The sequence below is a fragment of the Leguminivora glycinivorella genome, chromosome 4 (genome assembly GCF_023078275.1).
Source record: "Leguminivora glycinivorella isolate SPB_JAAS2020 chromosome 4, LegGlyc_1.1, whole genome shotgun sequence".
NCBI classification, from domain to species: domain Eukaryota; kingdom Metazoa; phylum Arthropoda; class Insecta; order Lepidoptera; family Tortricidae; genus Leguminivora; species Leguminivora glycinivorella.
The window spans coordinates 27,853,809-27,873,210 of NC_062974.1; the positions used below are offsets into that span (position 1 = coordinate 27,853,809).

A 19,402-nucleotide genomic window follows, 5' to 3' on the forward strand; every position below is an offset into this window, starting at 1 on the left:
ATGGGCCCTTCTTCTTATACTCGTATCACTTAAATATTTTGGACAACCTTGGGTGGTAATATGGCGTCAACTCGTAATAGTCTTTCAGAACTAATACTACTTAGGATACTTACCAGTATTCGTAGCTATATCAGCCCAATGCAGGTCATTCGGCTTGAAGAGCTCGTGCATGGGTAGCGGGGGCTCCAAGGCGGGTGGCGAGAGGCGCGCTCGCCTTGGCGCCGCGGGGGCGGAAGGCGTGCGGGCGAGAGGCGAGTGCGTGCCCGTTGGGGGGAAACTGTCGCTGTAACAATTAATAAGGTTCCTGTTAGACCACTACTTATGGCTGGCTTTTATGGTGGGCCCCTACAAGAATAATACATACATACGCTGTTTCCTAGAGGGGTAGGCAGAGATCACGGATTTCCATTTACTACGATCCTGACAAACCGCACACTTTCATAACGTTTCTCATGCACGCTCGTCGGTTTCCAGTACTTCTGACCTGACCTTTTTGCAATATTTCCCCGATTTGGTCGAGAAAAGCTTGCCTAGGTCTTCCACTTCCAACTGACCCTTCCATTCTAATATTATTGAATAAATTGTGACACACATCATCATCATCATCATTTCAGCCATTAATCGCCCACTGCTGAGCATAGGCCTCCCTTCGTGTACGCCACTTATCCCGGCCCTGGTGCCGTAGCCGAATGGCATTTCTGCGACGTGAAACGAAAACGAAACGCCGCGAAAGGTAGTCTGGCTCTGTCGCGCCAATACGCAAGAGCGATAGAGATAGATACCTACGAGCGTTTCGTTTCGTGAGCGTTTCCAGAAGTGCCCCGCAGTTTTTCGAATGTCGTCCACCCAACGAGCCAACGGATGCCAGGCGCTTCTTACACACATGCAAAAACATCTATAATTTAGGAACAAATATCTGTGATGGGACCTTCTTTGTAAGATAAAGGATGACTTAAGTTAATGTAGGCGGATCTTCCACCCCTTAATTTTCTACGACAGGTAGTCCTGTGAAGTTTTAGATAAAAAGTGCCGGAAGCTCCTTAACAATCTTAATAGTCGATACTCCATTGAATACTGAAGACACTTTTTTGCAGAATTAAGAATCCGCAATTCTTACCAGTCATTCACCGCACAAATCGCACAATCCACGGAATAGATTGAACCTACAATTTTCCGGTGCTTCTCAAGTGCGAAAGAAAAATGGCGTCGGGATATCCGCACAAGTATAATTGTCAGTTGGCTTTCCTGTCTCTTGTGCAACGTTCGCACGCTTCCGAGACTTTATCCATGATCTTCGGTTTTCCGGAATATGCTAATGAGTCTCTGGGATACTTATTTTGTTAATAACTGATATTTTCTCTGTGGTTACGTTCAGTCGATAATATCGAACCAATTTCTAGAACACGCAGCTTGCTCAGTCTACATGGGAACCTAATCAAGATTTCTTAGGAGTCTTAGGCAGTCCCATGGAGGTATGTAGAACTTTCTTGCCTTGGAAGGATGTTTCATTATCCTCAACTGTTCAATTCCGGTCTGCTTTTACACATTTATGTGTTGGGGTTGCAAGGAATGAAACCCCGGGATAACTCCTACCCCAAATTTGTTCAGAGTTCAAACTACACTGTCCTTGTAATGGCTACTTATAACCACTCACATGCTTCCAGTAGCTAGAGCTATGAGCTTGCATACCTCTGCATTGCTACATAGCGGGGTTTGGAAATGTTTAACTAATTTTATGCCGAATCAGTTTAGGTTGCCTTTTATGAAAATCCAAATCACGTGAGTAGATAAGTAAATAATATATAATATGGTTCGTGGTGCTTCTATTACAGTAGTAACTTATACAAAATCTGGAGCAGTGTGGTCTGCCCATACTTCGAGACACTGAGGAGAACAGAGGCTCCACAGTCTTCTTGTTTGTCGTATCCTCATAGCGGAGCGACGTGACGACTGTGAACTCTTCACCAGTCCTCTCCACGCCACTTGATCCTGGGCCCGGTGCGCTAGTCTACAATGTGGTCTTTGTCACAGACGTTATTCTGTCTGCCCAACGTGTGCCCATACTTCCACTTCTTCGCTTCTTTGCCATGCGTCCTGTGATTGTGAGCTTCTCTAGACTATCTGGTGCGGTCCTGCTCAGATGCCGAGGCGCTACAATCTACAGTATAAATACACAAAATCTGAAGGAGTGTGGTCTACCCATTCTAGAGGTACTGGAGGGCTGCCGGAGCCCCCACTGGGTAAAGAGTCCAGGGATTCAGGAGTCTAAGGGAACTGATGGTAACACAATGGTTCTACAGTAGGTATATATTATACTCACACAAAATCTGGAGGAGTGTGGTCTGCCCATTCTACTGGAGGGCTGCCGGAGCCCCCACTGGGTAAAGAGTCCAGGGAGTCAGGCGTCGCGCTTCGGGACCTTGGCTCGCTGCCACTCGAGTTCTGTAACAAAAAACAAGTTCATTAATTTATGGAGATTTAAAACAATAGTGCAAATGATATAGAATCAACATTCATGCATTCCTTAGAAAATTGTAAAGAAGAACAGTTATATTTTCATGCTGGTTGACAATGTTTTTAGGCAAGACATGATAATTAAATTAGAAAGATACCTAAGTATATGTCCAGTCTACTATTTTTTCCATTTTGGCCTAAAATGATTCTTAATTTTAGTCATGTACCTAAGTTTGGATTGATTGGCCTTCGCAGCCATTCGATTTTAGCTATTAAAATTTCATTACAATAATATTAACATTTATGTAGGTTTATTAAATCTCAAAGATAAATATAAATTTGAATGTCTAGTAAACAATGCCTTGGTTTATCGCGACTTATCTTGTAAAACGATTTCAATTTACCTTACCTAAGCAACTGTTACTAACTTATATAAATACTTAATTACAAACGGGACTTCATCGCGTAAGTATAACGATGTTTTTGAAAATAACCTCCGACGTTTTAAGGACGGCTTGACCTACGCCTTCGATACCACGAGGCTTTGAAATTTTCATTCTCTTGAAGGAAAATCTTGAACGATTAAGTCAAGTATTACAGATATCACAAATTTAGCATGTTAAAATGCACTATTTAGAATAATAATTATGATTCTTATGAATGAAAAGACAGTAAAGAAGAAATCTAATACGAAGCTTATACTTTAAACAAGACACTTTCTCCCTATTAGCCGACCAAATAATTACATAAGCACATATGACAATAGCCCGTATATCTTCTCAACAATCAACTGCTACCGAAGACAAAAACCTACGTGTGTCGTAATAATATGACTTCTTGAGTCGCTAAAAGCTGTAGCTTTCTAAAAACGGTGTTTCCATTAGCTTGTGGTGTTGTGGTGTTTGTAGCTAACCTGTGGTGATAGCGAATTAGCAGTGGTTTTTAGTTTGTGGTTATCGAGTATAGAACAACAGACAATTTGTGTTTTAGTTAGAGTTAGTGTTTGGTCTTGATGATTGTAGGTACTTTGTGTTGTGTGTAAGAAAGTTTGTAACTGTGAAAACTAAATTTTCCGCTTATGTTAGAGTTCTAACTTACCGGGATCAAAATTGATGTGTTAGTTTTAAGTACCAAAAACTTCCCACTTTGTCGCTTAGTTTATATGAATAAACAGAACTGACAAAGCGGCTTTATAGCAATCGACAAAAATGGAACCTTTTCGTAAACTCACTCACATAGGTAATTATAAACTGACAACGTTCTGTTTCTTAAATTATTGTAATCCTAATCGGGTAATCCCCGTGGTCAATTTTGCACAGCATTAGGGAGATATAAAATCTATTCAGTTTTGCCCCGTGTGGTGACGGCTTAAGAATTTCACCACCCCCTGTCTTCCCATGGGTATCGTAGAAGTCGACTGTGGGATATGGGTTAAATTGTGGCGTAGGCGAGAGGCGGGCAACCTGTCACGGCAATGTCACAATTTGGATTTCTCTCAACCCCTTTTTCCCAAGAGTGGCACTGAAACTAAGTAGTTCATGTGCTCTGCCTACCCCTTTATGGTATACATGCGTGATTATATGTATGTATGTAAGTTTTCTAATAATCGATTTAACAGTTCCATCGATCCTATTTTTTCATTTCCCCCATCTAAACTAATTAATACAAAAAACGAAACCCACAATCCACGACTTGAACACGTCCCATATAAGGGCATAAAGGCATTTTTATAGATTGGCGCCTTCCGCCTCGGCCTTTATAAGGGCGATGGTGATGGCTTAGGAAGTAGCTCTGAAGGTAATTAGATTACTTTATAGGTTTAGGTTCCTCAGTGGATTGATTGATATTCTTCATCCTCCCCTTTTTGACCCTTCGATGGATTTATTAATTGGTTAACTCCATAAAAACGGATTTTAATATCGCGTATAATTCGTTGGTGTAATTCATTAAGTAGGTATACGCGATATTCGTTTTCACGTCTTATTTCATGGGTAACTATTGCGCTAACCAAAGACAATATTGACTCCATCTCCTTCAATGCGGTTGAAACGGTCGAAGTATATTGCGGGTTGTTGGTCAGCATCGTCAATTAATAACGAAAGATGGTAAACGAAATCCAAATAACTAGAATGTTCCTATTTTGTTGAAATTCTGTTTGAACAACGCGAATCACGATCCTCAAGAAAAACTTTTAATACAAACAAAACGAAAGCCAAAGCCAAACAAAAATCAAATTTAAAATAAGACAGTGCTGTAAATGTAAATAGTGGAATTAACTATCGCCCGTGGCACAAAATCCTGAAATTATTCGAACTTACAAGAATAATGTACAAAAACTGCAAAAGTGCATGGCGAACTTATCAATGGATTCATTCATTCATAATAATTTCGCCTTGCAATTTCCTAGCTCACTGTACCTACTCCCGTCTAAAAAACCCCTCCGTGCCCAAGTATCTAATAGAGACTATGAATTGACTGATGGACAGTTGACTATAGATCATCTATAGTCAACTGTCCATCAGTCAATTCATAGTACCTATACTTTGTCTCCTATTCCAATATCATAAGAATATCCTTGTTTATCCGCTACTATAAAATACCGCAAGGCGTAACACGGAAGGTATTAACATACCTACCATCCTATACGGCGATCAGAACTGGTACAAATGTCTGTCAGTAGGAGCAAGGAACCAGTTCTCGACAACTTTATTTTATGCGCCGAGGAATAGATACTTTTCGATGGACAGGTACCTACAGAGACAGAGGTACTTGTAGGACAGGATTATAGTTTCTGGGGTTTTGACTGTAAATGTAAGTTTGCCAGTTTGTAGATGTTTTTGATTCATTTTGCTTTTTACCTTGAGGATTTTTCTTTATTTTTTTATGAACTAATTGTTAGTCCGCAATGTCCGCATAATTCGTCAGCAGAAGGGATTTATTTTGTGAGCAGAGAAATACATAAATCAGGAATTTTAAATTTGTTATTTTTTCTTATAATCTACGTACCTACTTAATTATCAATAATTTACTTAATTAAGCAATCACATGCTAATTAACTGATAATGAGGTGCAATGGACTTCAATTTGTAAGTCCTAAATTAAAATAGGTAAGTAGGCCCGTAGTCCAGTAGTTCTACAAGCACGTCGATTTAAAGGAATCTAATGAGACTTGAATCGATAATCGTAAATCGAAAACTAGGTTTATTGTTGATGTCGAATCATAGGTTTACTTGAAAGTGAGACAATTGAGGGCATGCCTATTTAGGCTAAGAACCTACTTGGGGAGACTAAATGGACGTCGTCCTGCTGGTCACCCAAAATATCGTTGGGCGAATAGAGTGAAGGTTAGATCTCCGTGAGCTCGGCGTCGGCGAAAGCTGGTGCGATACCGCTCAAGACCGAGCAAAATGGCGTGCTCTTGTGTCGGAGGTCAACACTTATTTTGGGTTATCGCGCCAGCCAAGAAGTAATAGGTAGTAAGTACTACTACTTCTACTTATAGCCTCGTGTTCATCATCACAACCTGAAGCCTACATGGTCTCGCAATATGCGATTTAAGAGGAATCCCAATGGTTAACAATATGGAGTTTACAAAAAGGAGGATGTCTAAAGGGTCGGCAAAGCGCAAGTAACACCTCTGGAGTATCAAGCGTCCATAGCCACCTAGGTAACTGCTTACCATCAAGCGGGCCGTGTGCTTGTTTGCCACCATGTGATATAAAAAGAAAAAGGGCAACGAGTAGGTACTCATTTACCATAGTTTCCCTAAACTTTTCAAAATAAAACTATGGAAACGGATTATATCGCGTATAGTGAATTTACAATTCATCCCGACGTTTCGAACACTTTACAGCATTCGTGGTCAACGGATGACTGAGGAAAAATTACAATGTATGTGTTTTAACTTTTTGTTTCGTAGGAAATTCGCATTTGCCAGCTGCAGAACTTGTTTCCAGCCAACATCGTTACTCAAAAACCCTGGTACTCGTATTCCTAAACAACTCCAATGTGTTTAATGATTACAGTTTAATTCGAAAACGATTTGGTTCGCAATCAGCCGGCATTGAGCACGAACTAGAAATCGTTAACGACGTAGGTTTCCTGTAAGGGCCGCGGCAAGGTTTCCAAGATTATGATATCTGATGTTTTAATTGTTATGTGAGTTATGATTTATATTACATATAAAACGAATACGTAACAGGTCGATTTCTACATTTAATGGTCGGTTAGTATTTAGTTTTTCAGACGAGGAAGCACTAAAAAACGTGTCCGCACTTGGTGTGTCCAACTGGCGTGAAGTGGCGCGGGATAGGGCAGAGTGGCGATCTCTTGTGTCGGAGGCCAAGATCCTTTCTGGGTGAAGTAAGTGAGTAAAATTTAGTTTTCTAAGATATTATTAATGTAAAGGAACATACACACAAACAACACAGGTGGGTTAATTTCTCAGCAACTGGACGGATGTTGCGTTGCGTTGATTTAGTTGGGAGGATTAAAAGTCTAGGATTTTGTCCAGCAGTGGGACACCTTATAGGCTATCAAATATGTAAAAAAATGTAAAGTAGACAATCCTCACTGGGGATTTCAACTAATCGGCAAATGTCAAAGTTTTGAACAGTAGTGCCATATTTAAAATGGTGTCACCAACTCTATTGTCCATTAATACTCAAAAGAATCAAAACAAAGTTTCCTTAACTAGTTACTTTATCTACGATAACGCCGCGATGTTTACATTAACCTAACTATGTAACGACAATTACAATCTTATCGTCATCGTTCCGGTTGTTGCCCCGAATTTTATTGCACATGTCCTGTTTCGACATCCATTGGATCATTACTTCCCAATCTATTAGAGATATTTAACACTTTCGCTACCAAGAACCCGACTGTCGGGTACACCGCTCGTAGAAGCGTAGCCGATTACATGGGTTTCCCCGTATGTAGCGAAAATGTCGTAGCGCCGCGTAGAGCCCGGTTTCGAAAGTGTTAAGAAGCGGTTCAACTAACCTATTTAAATTTGATGTTATTTTGACATCAATCTCACTTGAGAGTAGGTACCAAAGTTAATACCAATTGCTTTGTAGTGTGATTCTAATCAAGTAAATCAAGAAGTTTGGAAACAAGAGTGCACTGTCACATACCTACAAGCTAGCTTATTGACCGTCGAAATATAATAATGTATGTGGACACTGCCTAGTTACCTACGGAAGCAATTATGAACAACCCTTAAACGTAAGTGTTAGACACACGTACAAACGTAAGTGTAAATACCCAAAATTTATTTCAGATGACAGATAACACTTTTGGGAGCTGCACTCGTTGAACGAGACGAGGATGCTTTGGGTCAGTGACCCGCATGGTACAACCCTGGAGTTGTAGGTGTCCATAGGTACTGCTTAACACCAAGCTGGTCGTAAGCTCTTGCCTTCAACTTGGTCTAAATTAAATGTAAAGATATAAAACACAGGGCTACATTCATTTTCGAGGAACTAGGTACTAGGAAGTATTCCTATTAAAACATAACGGCAGTCGTTGTTGCCAATCGTATCATACGAATAGATTGCGATCTAATTGGCATTACATTACGACTAATCAAATGATTGCAATCTATATTCAAATGATTTAAAGAACCAAATAGGTGCGGATCAATTACGACGTAATTTACCGTGATCTGATATAAATAAAAAGCTTTAATAAAAGCGTGAAGGAACTACTAAAGGAAATAAAAAAAAATTAGAATAATTACATTTTTCTATCACTCTTAAACACAATTTACCTATGTTTGGTTGAAAATTTGTGTCCCATCTAAATACCTAATGGTCACAGGTTTAAAATACGTTGTCAGTAGATATGTATGGAGAAACCCATGTGAAATCCCTACAATATGTCATTTTTTCTCTACTAACAACATTAACAAAAATAAATCACACAGAAAAATAAAACTTAAAAAATTACCAAGGCTTCTAAATAGGTTTTCAGCAGCGCCAACCCCTTGCAACTCTCCATCTTCTCGCAAAGTTTCAACCTCACAGTATCACAAATCATGATGACAAACAAACGCACGCACGCACAAACGAAACAACTGCACACTTAATCAACCAGTTGGAATATGAGCCAGTTCGGTTGATTTTTACCGGACGCGTTAATTTCTGCGCGAAAATTTAGTACGTCCGTTCGGATAATTCGAACCGTTTTGCGTAATCCACGCGCATTTTTGCAACCTTTTTCAGTTAATCTTTTTTTTTTTAATATAATAATCTATTTGTAACGCGTCAGATCTTTTTTATAGGACACCGGGAACAGGGGTTTTAACATATCGGATGTCGGCAGGATTTCAAAGGGAAAAATTAAAGATGGCGTCCTTAATGTATAGGATATCGGTCCTACATCCGATATCGGATCGGATAATGTGAAAACGCACTGACTATAACGTAATCTTTTTGTATTTTTCGTACAGAATTTTTGGGCTGCAAGGAAGAGGACGATTGCTTGAATTCACGATTTTTACAGACTTGCCCGTTAAAGGGTTAAAACGTTAAATGTATTTTTATACTATTTTTGAACGCGTCCGTTACGTGTGTGACATTTGACTAGAATACATTTGAAAATCCCTCGTTAATAGTTATTTTATCTAATGACTGTCCAAGTGTCCATGTTAGTTATCTGGTGGCCTTAATTCGTATCCCTTACTGCATAAGTATAATATGATAGGTTTACACGAGCTTAGTAGCTAATACTTGTACGGTAAACTCGCCTCATTCGGTGACACGCCTAATTCGGTGATACAAGCTTTGAAGCACTATTCCGAAAGACGATTTTTGGTTGTTTCACCGAATTAGGCGTGTCACCGAATGAGGCGAGTTTACCCTACTTGTCACACGCATGTAAACACATCGAGTAGGTGCTTAGTATACATGCAAATAATCAGTAACTGTTTATTAAACTAGTGTCTACCCCAAGCCTAAAATCTACTAATACGTCACTGTTTGAGTGGGATTAACATTTTTGAAAGTTTCTTGTTTTTTTAACATTTTTTCTTGTAACCGTTTAATCTTCTTCTTCTTTGCCACTTTTTATCACTCTGCTGATAGTTCCTATTAATCACTTACACATTAAATACCTACTAAGCCCGTGTAAACCTAGCAGTAGATATATTGTTTTGGAACTATTTTAATGTGTTCTTACTAAACTTTAGTAATTATTTTATTGGAATCGTGGTTAATGAATTTTGCAATACATGTTTGACTAATGGCCGACTGCTGTGTAATGACACTCAGCATTAAACCAATCATTTTATTATTATTCATTTATTATTCCTTATAAGTATTAACACTTACAGTCGTGTACCTAACACGTGTTAACATCATGCTAGTTTTTGATTCTGAACCAGTCAATTTTAATTTTCTGGCCTTGACAAGCCACGTACAATGTATAAATGGCACCTATTAGATGAATCAGAAAGGCTTGACGTATACCCTTTTTCATAATACGAGTTGACCAATGTTAAGTTATACTTGTATTATATAGATAGCAGTGGCGGCTGGTGAAAATTTCTGCTAGGCAACACTGAGCAAAAAGAAACGTAAGCTACCTTAACATTAAGGTACTTTACTAGTAATCAATTTTAGGCAAGCCGGGTGGGAGTCGGCTTGTATGGACCAGCCGTTGCTGATAGATAGGTAGATAAACGGAAGCCTGGGTGGCTAGCCGAATGGCACAATCGCTCACGAAACGCTCACGAAACGAAGCGCTAGTAGATATCTATCTCTATCGCGCTTGCGTATTGGCGCGACAGAGCCAGCGGCGTATCGCTTTCGTTTGGCGTCGGAGAAATGTTTATTTATTTATTTATATATTTATTTATACTGACGATCTCGTTCCGGTGCTTGAAAAGTAAACACGTACACCGTTACGCTCCGCAATAAAAAAAACAAAAACCAGTGCAAAAAGTGATATTAGGACACAGTGCAGTGCAAATAACTTTGGATACACAGGGAACAATTAACTCACGAAGTGTTTATTCTCAAAACTCAGCATCTATCGAGATAAATAGAGTAAATTGATTGCAGTGATATAACCTCAAAGTGTATACCAACCTAACCACAAGCGGTTAGACGGATACCAGAACCACCTTTTTGACAGCTTCGGTTCAGTGTTACCAGTTCAAAAACAAACCTCAATCATGGAAAATTCTTTCGAAGAACTATGGGCCCGCCTAGAAAAAAAACTCGACCAACAAACTACCAACATAACAACGTCTGTGACAGCAAACGTCATGTCGGTGATAGATGACAGATTTAAAAGGCTATCAGATGAAAACGTAGAACTTAAATCGAAAATGTCAAAGTTGGAGCTAAAACTAGATTCCATCGAGCGTGAAAAAAGAAAATACAATATAGTTTTGTTTGGAATTGACGAGATGGGGAAATCGGAAGCCGAGCTGGTGGACTTTGTTAAAGAAATGATAATAGACTCGGGAACACACTTAGATAGCCAAGAAATCAGCAACATATATAGAATCGGCAAAAAAATCGACAACAAAAACCGGCCAGTCGTCATCTCCCTCACATCCATTTGGAAAAAACATCAGATATTTAAAAATAAATCCCAACTTCCTGAAGGCATTTACATTAAAGAAGACTATCCAAAAGAAGTGCTCGAAAAAAGAAGACAGCTACAACAGGAAGTTGAGGCAGAAAAGCAAAAAGGGAACATTGCCTACTTAAAATATGACAGGCTAATAGTAAAAAAATCAACAGAAACGAACAGAGACAAAAGAAAAAGGGAAGAGTCAGGATCACCCAACTCATCATCACAAAAGAAAGTAAATACGGCAACTTCGGAAAAAAATAAAGTAACTAAGAACCAGAAAGAATTTCTGAGACCCAACATTCTAAACTTTGTAGAACGGGTAAGATCAAACTCTCTGCCTGAGGCAAAAAACTAATAGCCACTTGCACCGGCAACCATACAAACACAACATCATTCAAACATAACTTTAATACTCATCCCCCAAGCCGGTTGGTCCCCGTGGGGGAAAATGACCACAACCCTCCAAATAAAAAGAAAAACGCACCTCCCATGTGTTCTCCTGTACTAGAAAACCTACCTCCGGAAGAAAATAAAATCTCTTCGGAAGAACCACCACCAGCGATGTTACCAGAACTACCAGACCAGAACCCTCCAACAGAAATCAGAAGAAAAGAGAGTAGAAACACAAAACTACATATTTGCACCTACAACATAAGATCTCTGCTAAAACCACAACAAATGGAATTACTAAAATTGTCACTTACCAATATTAACCACCACATAATTGGGCTATCTGAAGTGCGGAGAAGTGGAGACAGCATAATTGAAGATGAAAAATATATATTCTGCTACACAGGCAAGTCTAGAGGACAGCACGGAGTAGGATTTCTTATAAAAAAGGAACTGAAAAATAATATAGAAAACTATACTGGGATATCTGAAAGAGTCTGTCTGCTAAATCTTAAATTTGAAAAAACCAAATTATCACTCATACAAGTATACGCACCCACACTGGTAGCAACAGAGGAAGAAATTGATGCTTTTTACGACCAGATAGAGTATGCAAGAAAACTAGCAACTGGAAAAGAAATAATTATGGGTGACTTCAACGCAAAAATAGGTCAACGTAAACCGGAAGAAAACAAGGCAATGGGACATGCATGCTATGGGAAAAGAAACAAAAGAGGAGAACATCTGGTACAATATGCTATAGAAAACAATTTCACTATCATGAACACCATGTTTAATAAAAAAAACAAAAACCTATGGACATGGATTACACCAGATAAGAAAAACAAAAATCAAATAGACTACATATTAAGCAACAGCCAACAACTCTTTACCAACATAGAAGTGATAAACAATAAACTTTTTCCCAGCGATCACAGGCTTGTAAGAGCCACGATAAAACTAATCCAACGAAAGAAATGTAGAGCAAACTACCACCTGGCACAGAACAACCTACTAAGTGAACATAGCAAAACAGAATACCTCGACACTCTAAATATGAAGATAAAAGAAATTAAATGGGAGCAAAATGACAACATAGAGTCATTCTACCTAAAAATAGAGTCTTCAATACAAGAAAGCCTAAATCAGCACACTACAGGAAAAAATAAGAAAAATATACTGTCTCCAGCAACAAAACAGCTACTAGAGAAGCGCTCAACACTTGAACACAAACAACTGAAAACAAAACAAGAAAGACATGAACTAGCAACTCTATACAAAACAACAAATAAAATGTTAAAAAAAGATTATGAAAACTATAGACTACAAATAATAGAAAATAATTTAGCTCAATCTGGAAGTCAAAAGAGGGCATATAAACAGCTAAACACAGAAAAAAAATGGATACCGACCCTGACAACGGAAAAAGCAAGTAAAAAACGCCAAACACGCACAGAACTAGTTGAAGTAGCTACAGATTTCTACAAAAAACTATATAGTAATGAAGACTTAACCAATACACCAAGCGACAACATCGAGCATGAGCAACAACGAGAGGAGTACAGCAATATAAATATTGCTATCTCACCATTTGACGCCCAAGAAATACAGAACAACATAAAACACCTAAAAAATGAGAAAAGCCCAGGAGCGGACAATATATCCAACGAAGCTCTAAAAGTAGGAATATCGATTCTCACAGAACCCCTCACTGTACTGTTTAACAAAATACTTGAAACACAATCAATACCTAAGCATTGGGCTGAAGCACGGATCATCTTACTACATAAGAAGGGCGCCCCAGCGGATATTAATAACTACAGGCCGATTAGCTTATTACCCACAATCTATAAGCTGTTTGCAATGTGCCTCGAAAGAAGGATAGGGCCACAAATAGAAAAACACCAACCGAGCGAACAGGCTGGGTTCAGGCCAGGGTACTCAACCACCGACCATATCTATACTTTGGATCAAGTGATAGAAAAATACCTGGAATTCAACAACCCTCTATATCTGGCCTACATTGATTATGCCAAAGCATTCGACTCAATATCACACAAGAGTATTTGGCAGGCACTAAAACATCAAGGTATTGCTGATACTTACATAAATATAATTAAAGACATCTATAATAAAAGTACGAGCCGTGTCAAACTCGATAGACTAGGACCCATTATAACTATACGAAGAGGCGTCAAACAAGGAGATCCTCTGTCTCCGAAGATTTTCATATCAGTGCTACAGGATATAATGAAGGACCTAAACTGGAAAGAAAAAGGAATTTACATTAATGGTCAATACTTATCAAACCTAAGATTTGCAGATGACATAGTATTGTTCTCAAAAACACCATCTCAACTGGAAAGAATGATAAATGAGCTTTGCACAGTGAGCGAAAATATTGGGCTTCAACTAAACACCTCAAAGACAAAGGTTGCTACAAATAGATCTCAAGTCCCTATATTGGTCAAAGAAACACCGCTTCAATATGTAGACAGTTATATATACTTGGGCAAAGAAATATCCTTTAAGCCATCAAGGCATTTAGATGAAGTACAAAGAAGAATAAATATAACTTGGAAAAAATTCTGGGGTTATAAAGAGATACTGAAATCTAACCTGCCACTCAGACTAAAGAAAAAAGTATTAGACTCATGTTTATTACCCTGCTTAACATATGCCTCACAAACTTGGACGTTTGACAACCATATCAAAAGAAAAATTCAAACATGCCAACGTTCAATGGAAAGGAGTATACTGAACATCAAACTCAGAGATAGACAGAAATGTAAAGACATCAGAAAACGAACAAATATCATAGATGCCCTACAGCATTCCCTTCACCTGAAGTGGATGTGGGCCGGACATGTGGCACGAGCACCAAGAGAAAAGTGGATAAAAAAGTTTCTACATGGTCGGGCCCAATCAACTACAGGGACAGAGGTCGCCCAAAAGAACGGTGGGCTGACGATATAGAAAGAACAGCAGGACGTGATTGGAAAACAATAGCAGGAGACCGAAAAGCCTGGCAATTATTGGAGGAGGCCTATACCCAGAATGGGACCTTAGCTTAAATAAAAACTTATATATCTAAAATAACTACATGTAAAAAATGCAATTTTCTGTAAGTTAAGGAAATAAAGGCTTATTATTATTATTATTATTAAGTACAGTATTAAAATCACCCTACTTTATCCAACACCTAACAATCCGTAATACCTGTAATAATGTTTACAAATACTATTTATACACCCGGTTCCGCTCGGCCGCCGGGTAGGTAATGCACAAATTGCAGTGTTTCGGAGTTCCGCGGCGTAATGGATAATGACAGCTTCCTCTGGATTCTGTAACCCAGGAAACGGCAGCCATTGTTTATGGCTTTAATGTGTGACTTGTGTGAGTCAACTCGTTTGCACTTGAGAGTTCGTTCACAGATACAAAATTGTTGAGCTAATAATACATTAATAATCTCAAAAAATGTGAATGTAATAAAACTATGAAAACGGATTATAAATAAAATAAATAAAAATATTATAGGACTTCTTACACAGATTGACTGAGTCCCACGGTAAGCTCAAGAAGGCTTGTGTTGCGGGTACTCAGACACCGATATAAATAATATACAAATACTTATATACATAGAAAACATCAATGACTCAGGAACAAATATCTGTGCTCATCACATTACCGGGATTCGAACCCGGGACCGCGGCTTAGCAGGCAGTATAATACATCCCGACGTTTCGAACTCTTTACAGCTCTCGTGGTCAACGGGTGAGTATCTGAGTAACTATCGCGCTAACCGAAGACTATATTAAATCTGAATGTGTGTAGATTATAGCTAAATTGTACCTTATTATGCAATACCATGCATCTGTGGCTGTCTAAGTGCGTTTTCACATTATCCGACCCGATATGGGATGTCGGACCGATATCCCATATATTTACGCCGCCATCTTTGATTTTTTCCTTTGAAATCCTTCCTACATCCGATATAATATCCTTAATAAATTCTTTACTAATATTTCTATGGAATCAAAAATTCAAACACTAATAATAGGCGATGATCCAAGTTTTAAATGCAGATTATGCAATTAGAAAAATAATAATAATTATTCATATTATCACTTTAATTATACACCTGTTCAAATAAATTGATCCCATTAAACATTGAAATGCCTACAGCCAATTTCCCTAATCATTATGCAATGTTACGTTGGTTCACAAAGAAATTTATCAAATTCTTATACTTAAACAAGTTAACCTATGCCCGTTACAGACGAGAGCGGTTATAAAATTATTTATTTATAAAAAAATGGTAATTCGTTAATAGATATTCTTATGTGACTTTTAACCAAACTTATTTTAACTGTGAACTCTAAATTGATGTTGTTTGACATATTTAAACACACGAACGCGTCATTTAAATCTGTTTTAAAAAATCGGCCGTTAAATTCCGTTAGAATTCACAGTTGACAGTTCGAAATTTGATAGATAGATAGATAGAAGATAGAATACTCTTTATTGGCACACCTCAGCAAGAGATACAGAAAAAAGATACAGCGGAGACAAAACAAATGATTATAAATAGAGGCAGACAACAGGCGGTCTTATCGCTAAAGAGCGATCTCTACCAGACAACCTTTGGGTAGCGGAAATAAAAAACATAATCAGAAAGAGTAGGTGCTTCGAAATGAAAAATCATACTTATTCTAATTTCCAACACACAAATTGAATAAACATACACATATAAGAGAATATAAATAGACTTACATAAACATACTTAAATAGTAATATACATAAACATACTTAAATAGTAATATACAGCAAGACAGATATATAGTAACAAACCAACAATATACAGCAATCATACCAACCACAGAGTAAAAATAGCAATACGATCACTAAGGGAGAGATAAATAATGTTCTTTAAGCATTTTTTTAAAAACAGAAATAGATTGAGCCCGTCTAATGCCCGGAGGTAGAGAGTTCCAGAGTCGAACAGCTTTGAAAGTAAAAGAGGAGTTGTAAAATTTTGAAGAAGAAGATGGGACAGACAAAAGTAGACTGCGGGACAACCTTACAGAATTAAGGTAACTAAAACGCGCCTTGAGATACTGGGGAGTTGTAGGAAGAAATAAAATGCAATACAAGAGGGACAAGATATGAAGGTTACGACGATAGCGAATAGGGAGCCACTTGAGCTGTGAGCGAAAGTGAGAAACATGGTCATACTTGCGTAACCCAAATATGAACCGAATGCAAATATTTTGGATGCGCTCAAGTTTATTTAGTTGGTCCTCCGTTAGGTCAAGATATGAAACGTCAGCATAGTCTAAGATTGGGAGAAGGAGAGTTTGGGCAAGCGCAATTTTGGTCGGGATAGGTAGAAAATTTCGCAGTCTCCTGAGGGAACATGCTGAAACAATCATCCTTCTGCTTACTTCGCCAACTTGAGGTGCCCAAGATAGAGTACTGTCCATTAGAAGTCCCAGATTTTTCACCAACGGGGAGTAGGTTATTATAACGCCATCAAAGTAGATTGGAGGCAGAGCATTAAGGTCGATTCTCGATAATAGTTTGGGACTTCCAAAGACGATACTTTGGGTTTTTGATGGGTTCACTTTAAGGCCAAAACTTAGACTCCAGTTTAAGATTATCGCCAAGTCGTTGTTTATGCAGCTAATGACTGATGGAAGATCCTCAGCTTTACCTTGTGAGTAAATTTGAAGGTCGTCGGCATACAGATGTATGGTATATCGTGTCGGTAGTTGGGATTTTCGACACCTACCTTCAGTCAGTCTGTAATTATAGATTAAACTGTTAAACGTGAGCTCCGTGTTTCAATATCGTTCCTAGCCTAAATACCACAATTTGGCGACGATTTAGTAATTCACGCGTGTGTTTAGTGTTTCGTGGACATAGGTAAAAAAAGGAAATACGATAAGAAGCAATAATGGCGAGTCACGGGAACATGTTTGGTGGCAGTCTCACTTTCGATCATCGCACACAAGAATGGGCGATTTTTAAGAGTCGTTTGGGCCAATTTTGCACGGCAAATGATATAACTGAGGAATCAGATAAATCGGGGACCAAACGAAAGGCTATCTTGTTGACGGCGTTGGCGGAAGACACCTACCGCGTTGCGAGAAGTTTGTTGTTCCCGACGGTGCTCGATAATGTTGAGTATAAGGCGCTTATAAAACAGTTTGACGCCCATTTCGAATCAAAAAAAAGTTCATTTGCAGAGCGTTATAAGTTTTATAAAGCGGAGCAACGCGCCGGGGAAGAATTAGCCGAATGGGCAACGCGAGTGCGTAATTTGGCAGAACACTGTGGATTTAAAACGGAACTCGACACTATGCTTCGGGATCGTTTCGTTCTCGGATTGGAGGATATAAAGGAAAAAGAGAAGTTATTCGCTCAAGACATGGATACTTTGACGTTCAACAAGGCGCTGGAACTGGCGCAAAGTGTTCATTGTGCGCGGCAAGCGCTGCGCGCCGCCGGACCCGCGGCCGCGCCCGCCGCGGCGGCGCCGGCGCCCGTGTACGCCGTGCGGCCAGGCGCCAGCGGCGGCGGCGCGTCGTCGAGATCTGCGGTGGTGTTGGACGCTCGGTGTGAAGTGTGTGGTTATAAAAGTCATTCGAAAGATCAGTGTCGGTTTATAAATTTCACGTGCACTAAGTGTAAAGTCAAAGGCCATTTGAAGCGTATGTATACGGGTAAGGCGAAATACAGGAGCAACCATTTCCTGACCGCGGATGACGACGACACCATCACAGGTAGTGTCAATCTTTTTAATATAAAATGCACTAATGAGAAACCTATGTTTGAAACGGTGTCCATAGCGGGCGAAAACATTCTATGTGAGATAGATACCGGTAGTGCCATTTCAATTCTTCCGTACTCGGTGTACAAGAATGTTTTCGCTGCGTACGAGTTGCAGCCGTGTTTAGATGTTTTTAATTGCTATAATGAAAGTAAGCTTATTCCAAAAGGATGCCTAAATTTACCAGTGATTTACGAAGGCCGCACTAAGCAAATTAATAATAATAATAATAATAATAAATAACTTTATTTCGAACCATCAAGTCCATAGGGTTAGTAAATACAACAACCTATACATCTATTGTTAGTAACAAGAAAAGATACAATCATTAAACAAAACAGATACAAGGACGGAAACAAACAAAAACCTAATATATTTACAAGTTTCGCGGCAGCACAGCTACAGGTGAGTGTAGCTGCACATACCGCTTGACTAGGGGCGAGTCACACCGCTGCGCCAATGTACTTAGGATGCCGTTTGTGCTGCCTCGACTGCGTGTGAGAAGTGACGCGATACGCTTCCTCATGATTGCGTAAAAACAGTCTGTTCTAGCCTCTGCAAACATTGCTGAGGCGCTACAATACCGCGGCAGCCTAAACAGCATCCTAAATGCATTGTTGTATTGGACTCTTAGAGCGCTATATGCCCGCTGCGTAAAGTTAGCCCACAGACCGCACGTGTAGAAAGTTTGACAAAAAGCTTTAAACAGCACGAGCTTCACTTCTTTACTAGCACGTGCAAACCTACGGGCCAACATGTTACAGCGGACACAAAGGGCCCTGCGTTCCCTCTCGATGTCCTCGACGTCAGACAGTGTGTCTGTGACCCAGTGGCCCAGGTACTTAAATTTATCCACTCTCTTTAATGGAGTTCCACACAGCTTAACCTCCTGCATAATGTAGCTTTTGTTACCTGCTTTAAATTGCAGGAGCTCGCTCTTCGAGGCATTGTACCTGAGCCCATGGGCCCCAGCATACGTTTCGCAAATGCTCAACAATTTCATTAGACCACCCATCGAGGGGCTCAGCAACACCATGTCATCAGCATAGCTTAAATTATTAACACATATGTTTTCTACGTGACAGCCGACATAAGCGCTGCTGAGCTCCTCGATGAGGCCGTTCATATAAACATTAA

General features: G+C 39.2%; 1 protein-coding gene across 6 annotated transcripts in view; it reads right to left on the minus strand.

Annotated features, from left to right (window-relative positions):
• LOC125225047 (rho GTPase-activating protein conundrum) overlaps positions 1-19,402 on the minus strand; it is a 245,632-nt gene that overhangs the window by 12,689 nt on the left and 213,541 nt on the right. For all 6 annotated transcript variants that reach the window (XM_048128555.1, XM_048128554.1, XM_048128557.1 and 3 more), the window contains 2 exons: positions 2,321-2,442; positions 114-283 (listed from right to left, as the gene is read on the minus strand). In XM_048128555.1, coding sequence (XP_047984512.1) covers positions 114-283; positions 2,321-2,442 — 292 coding nt within the window. The remainder of the gene's footprint in view (positions 1-113; positions 284-2,320; positions 2,443-19,402) is intronic.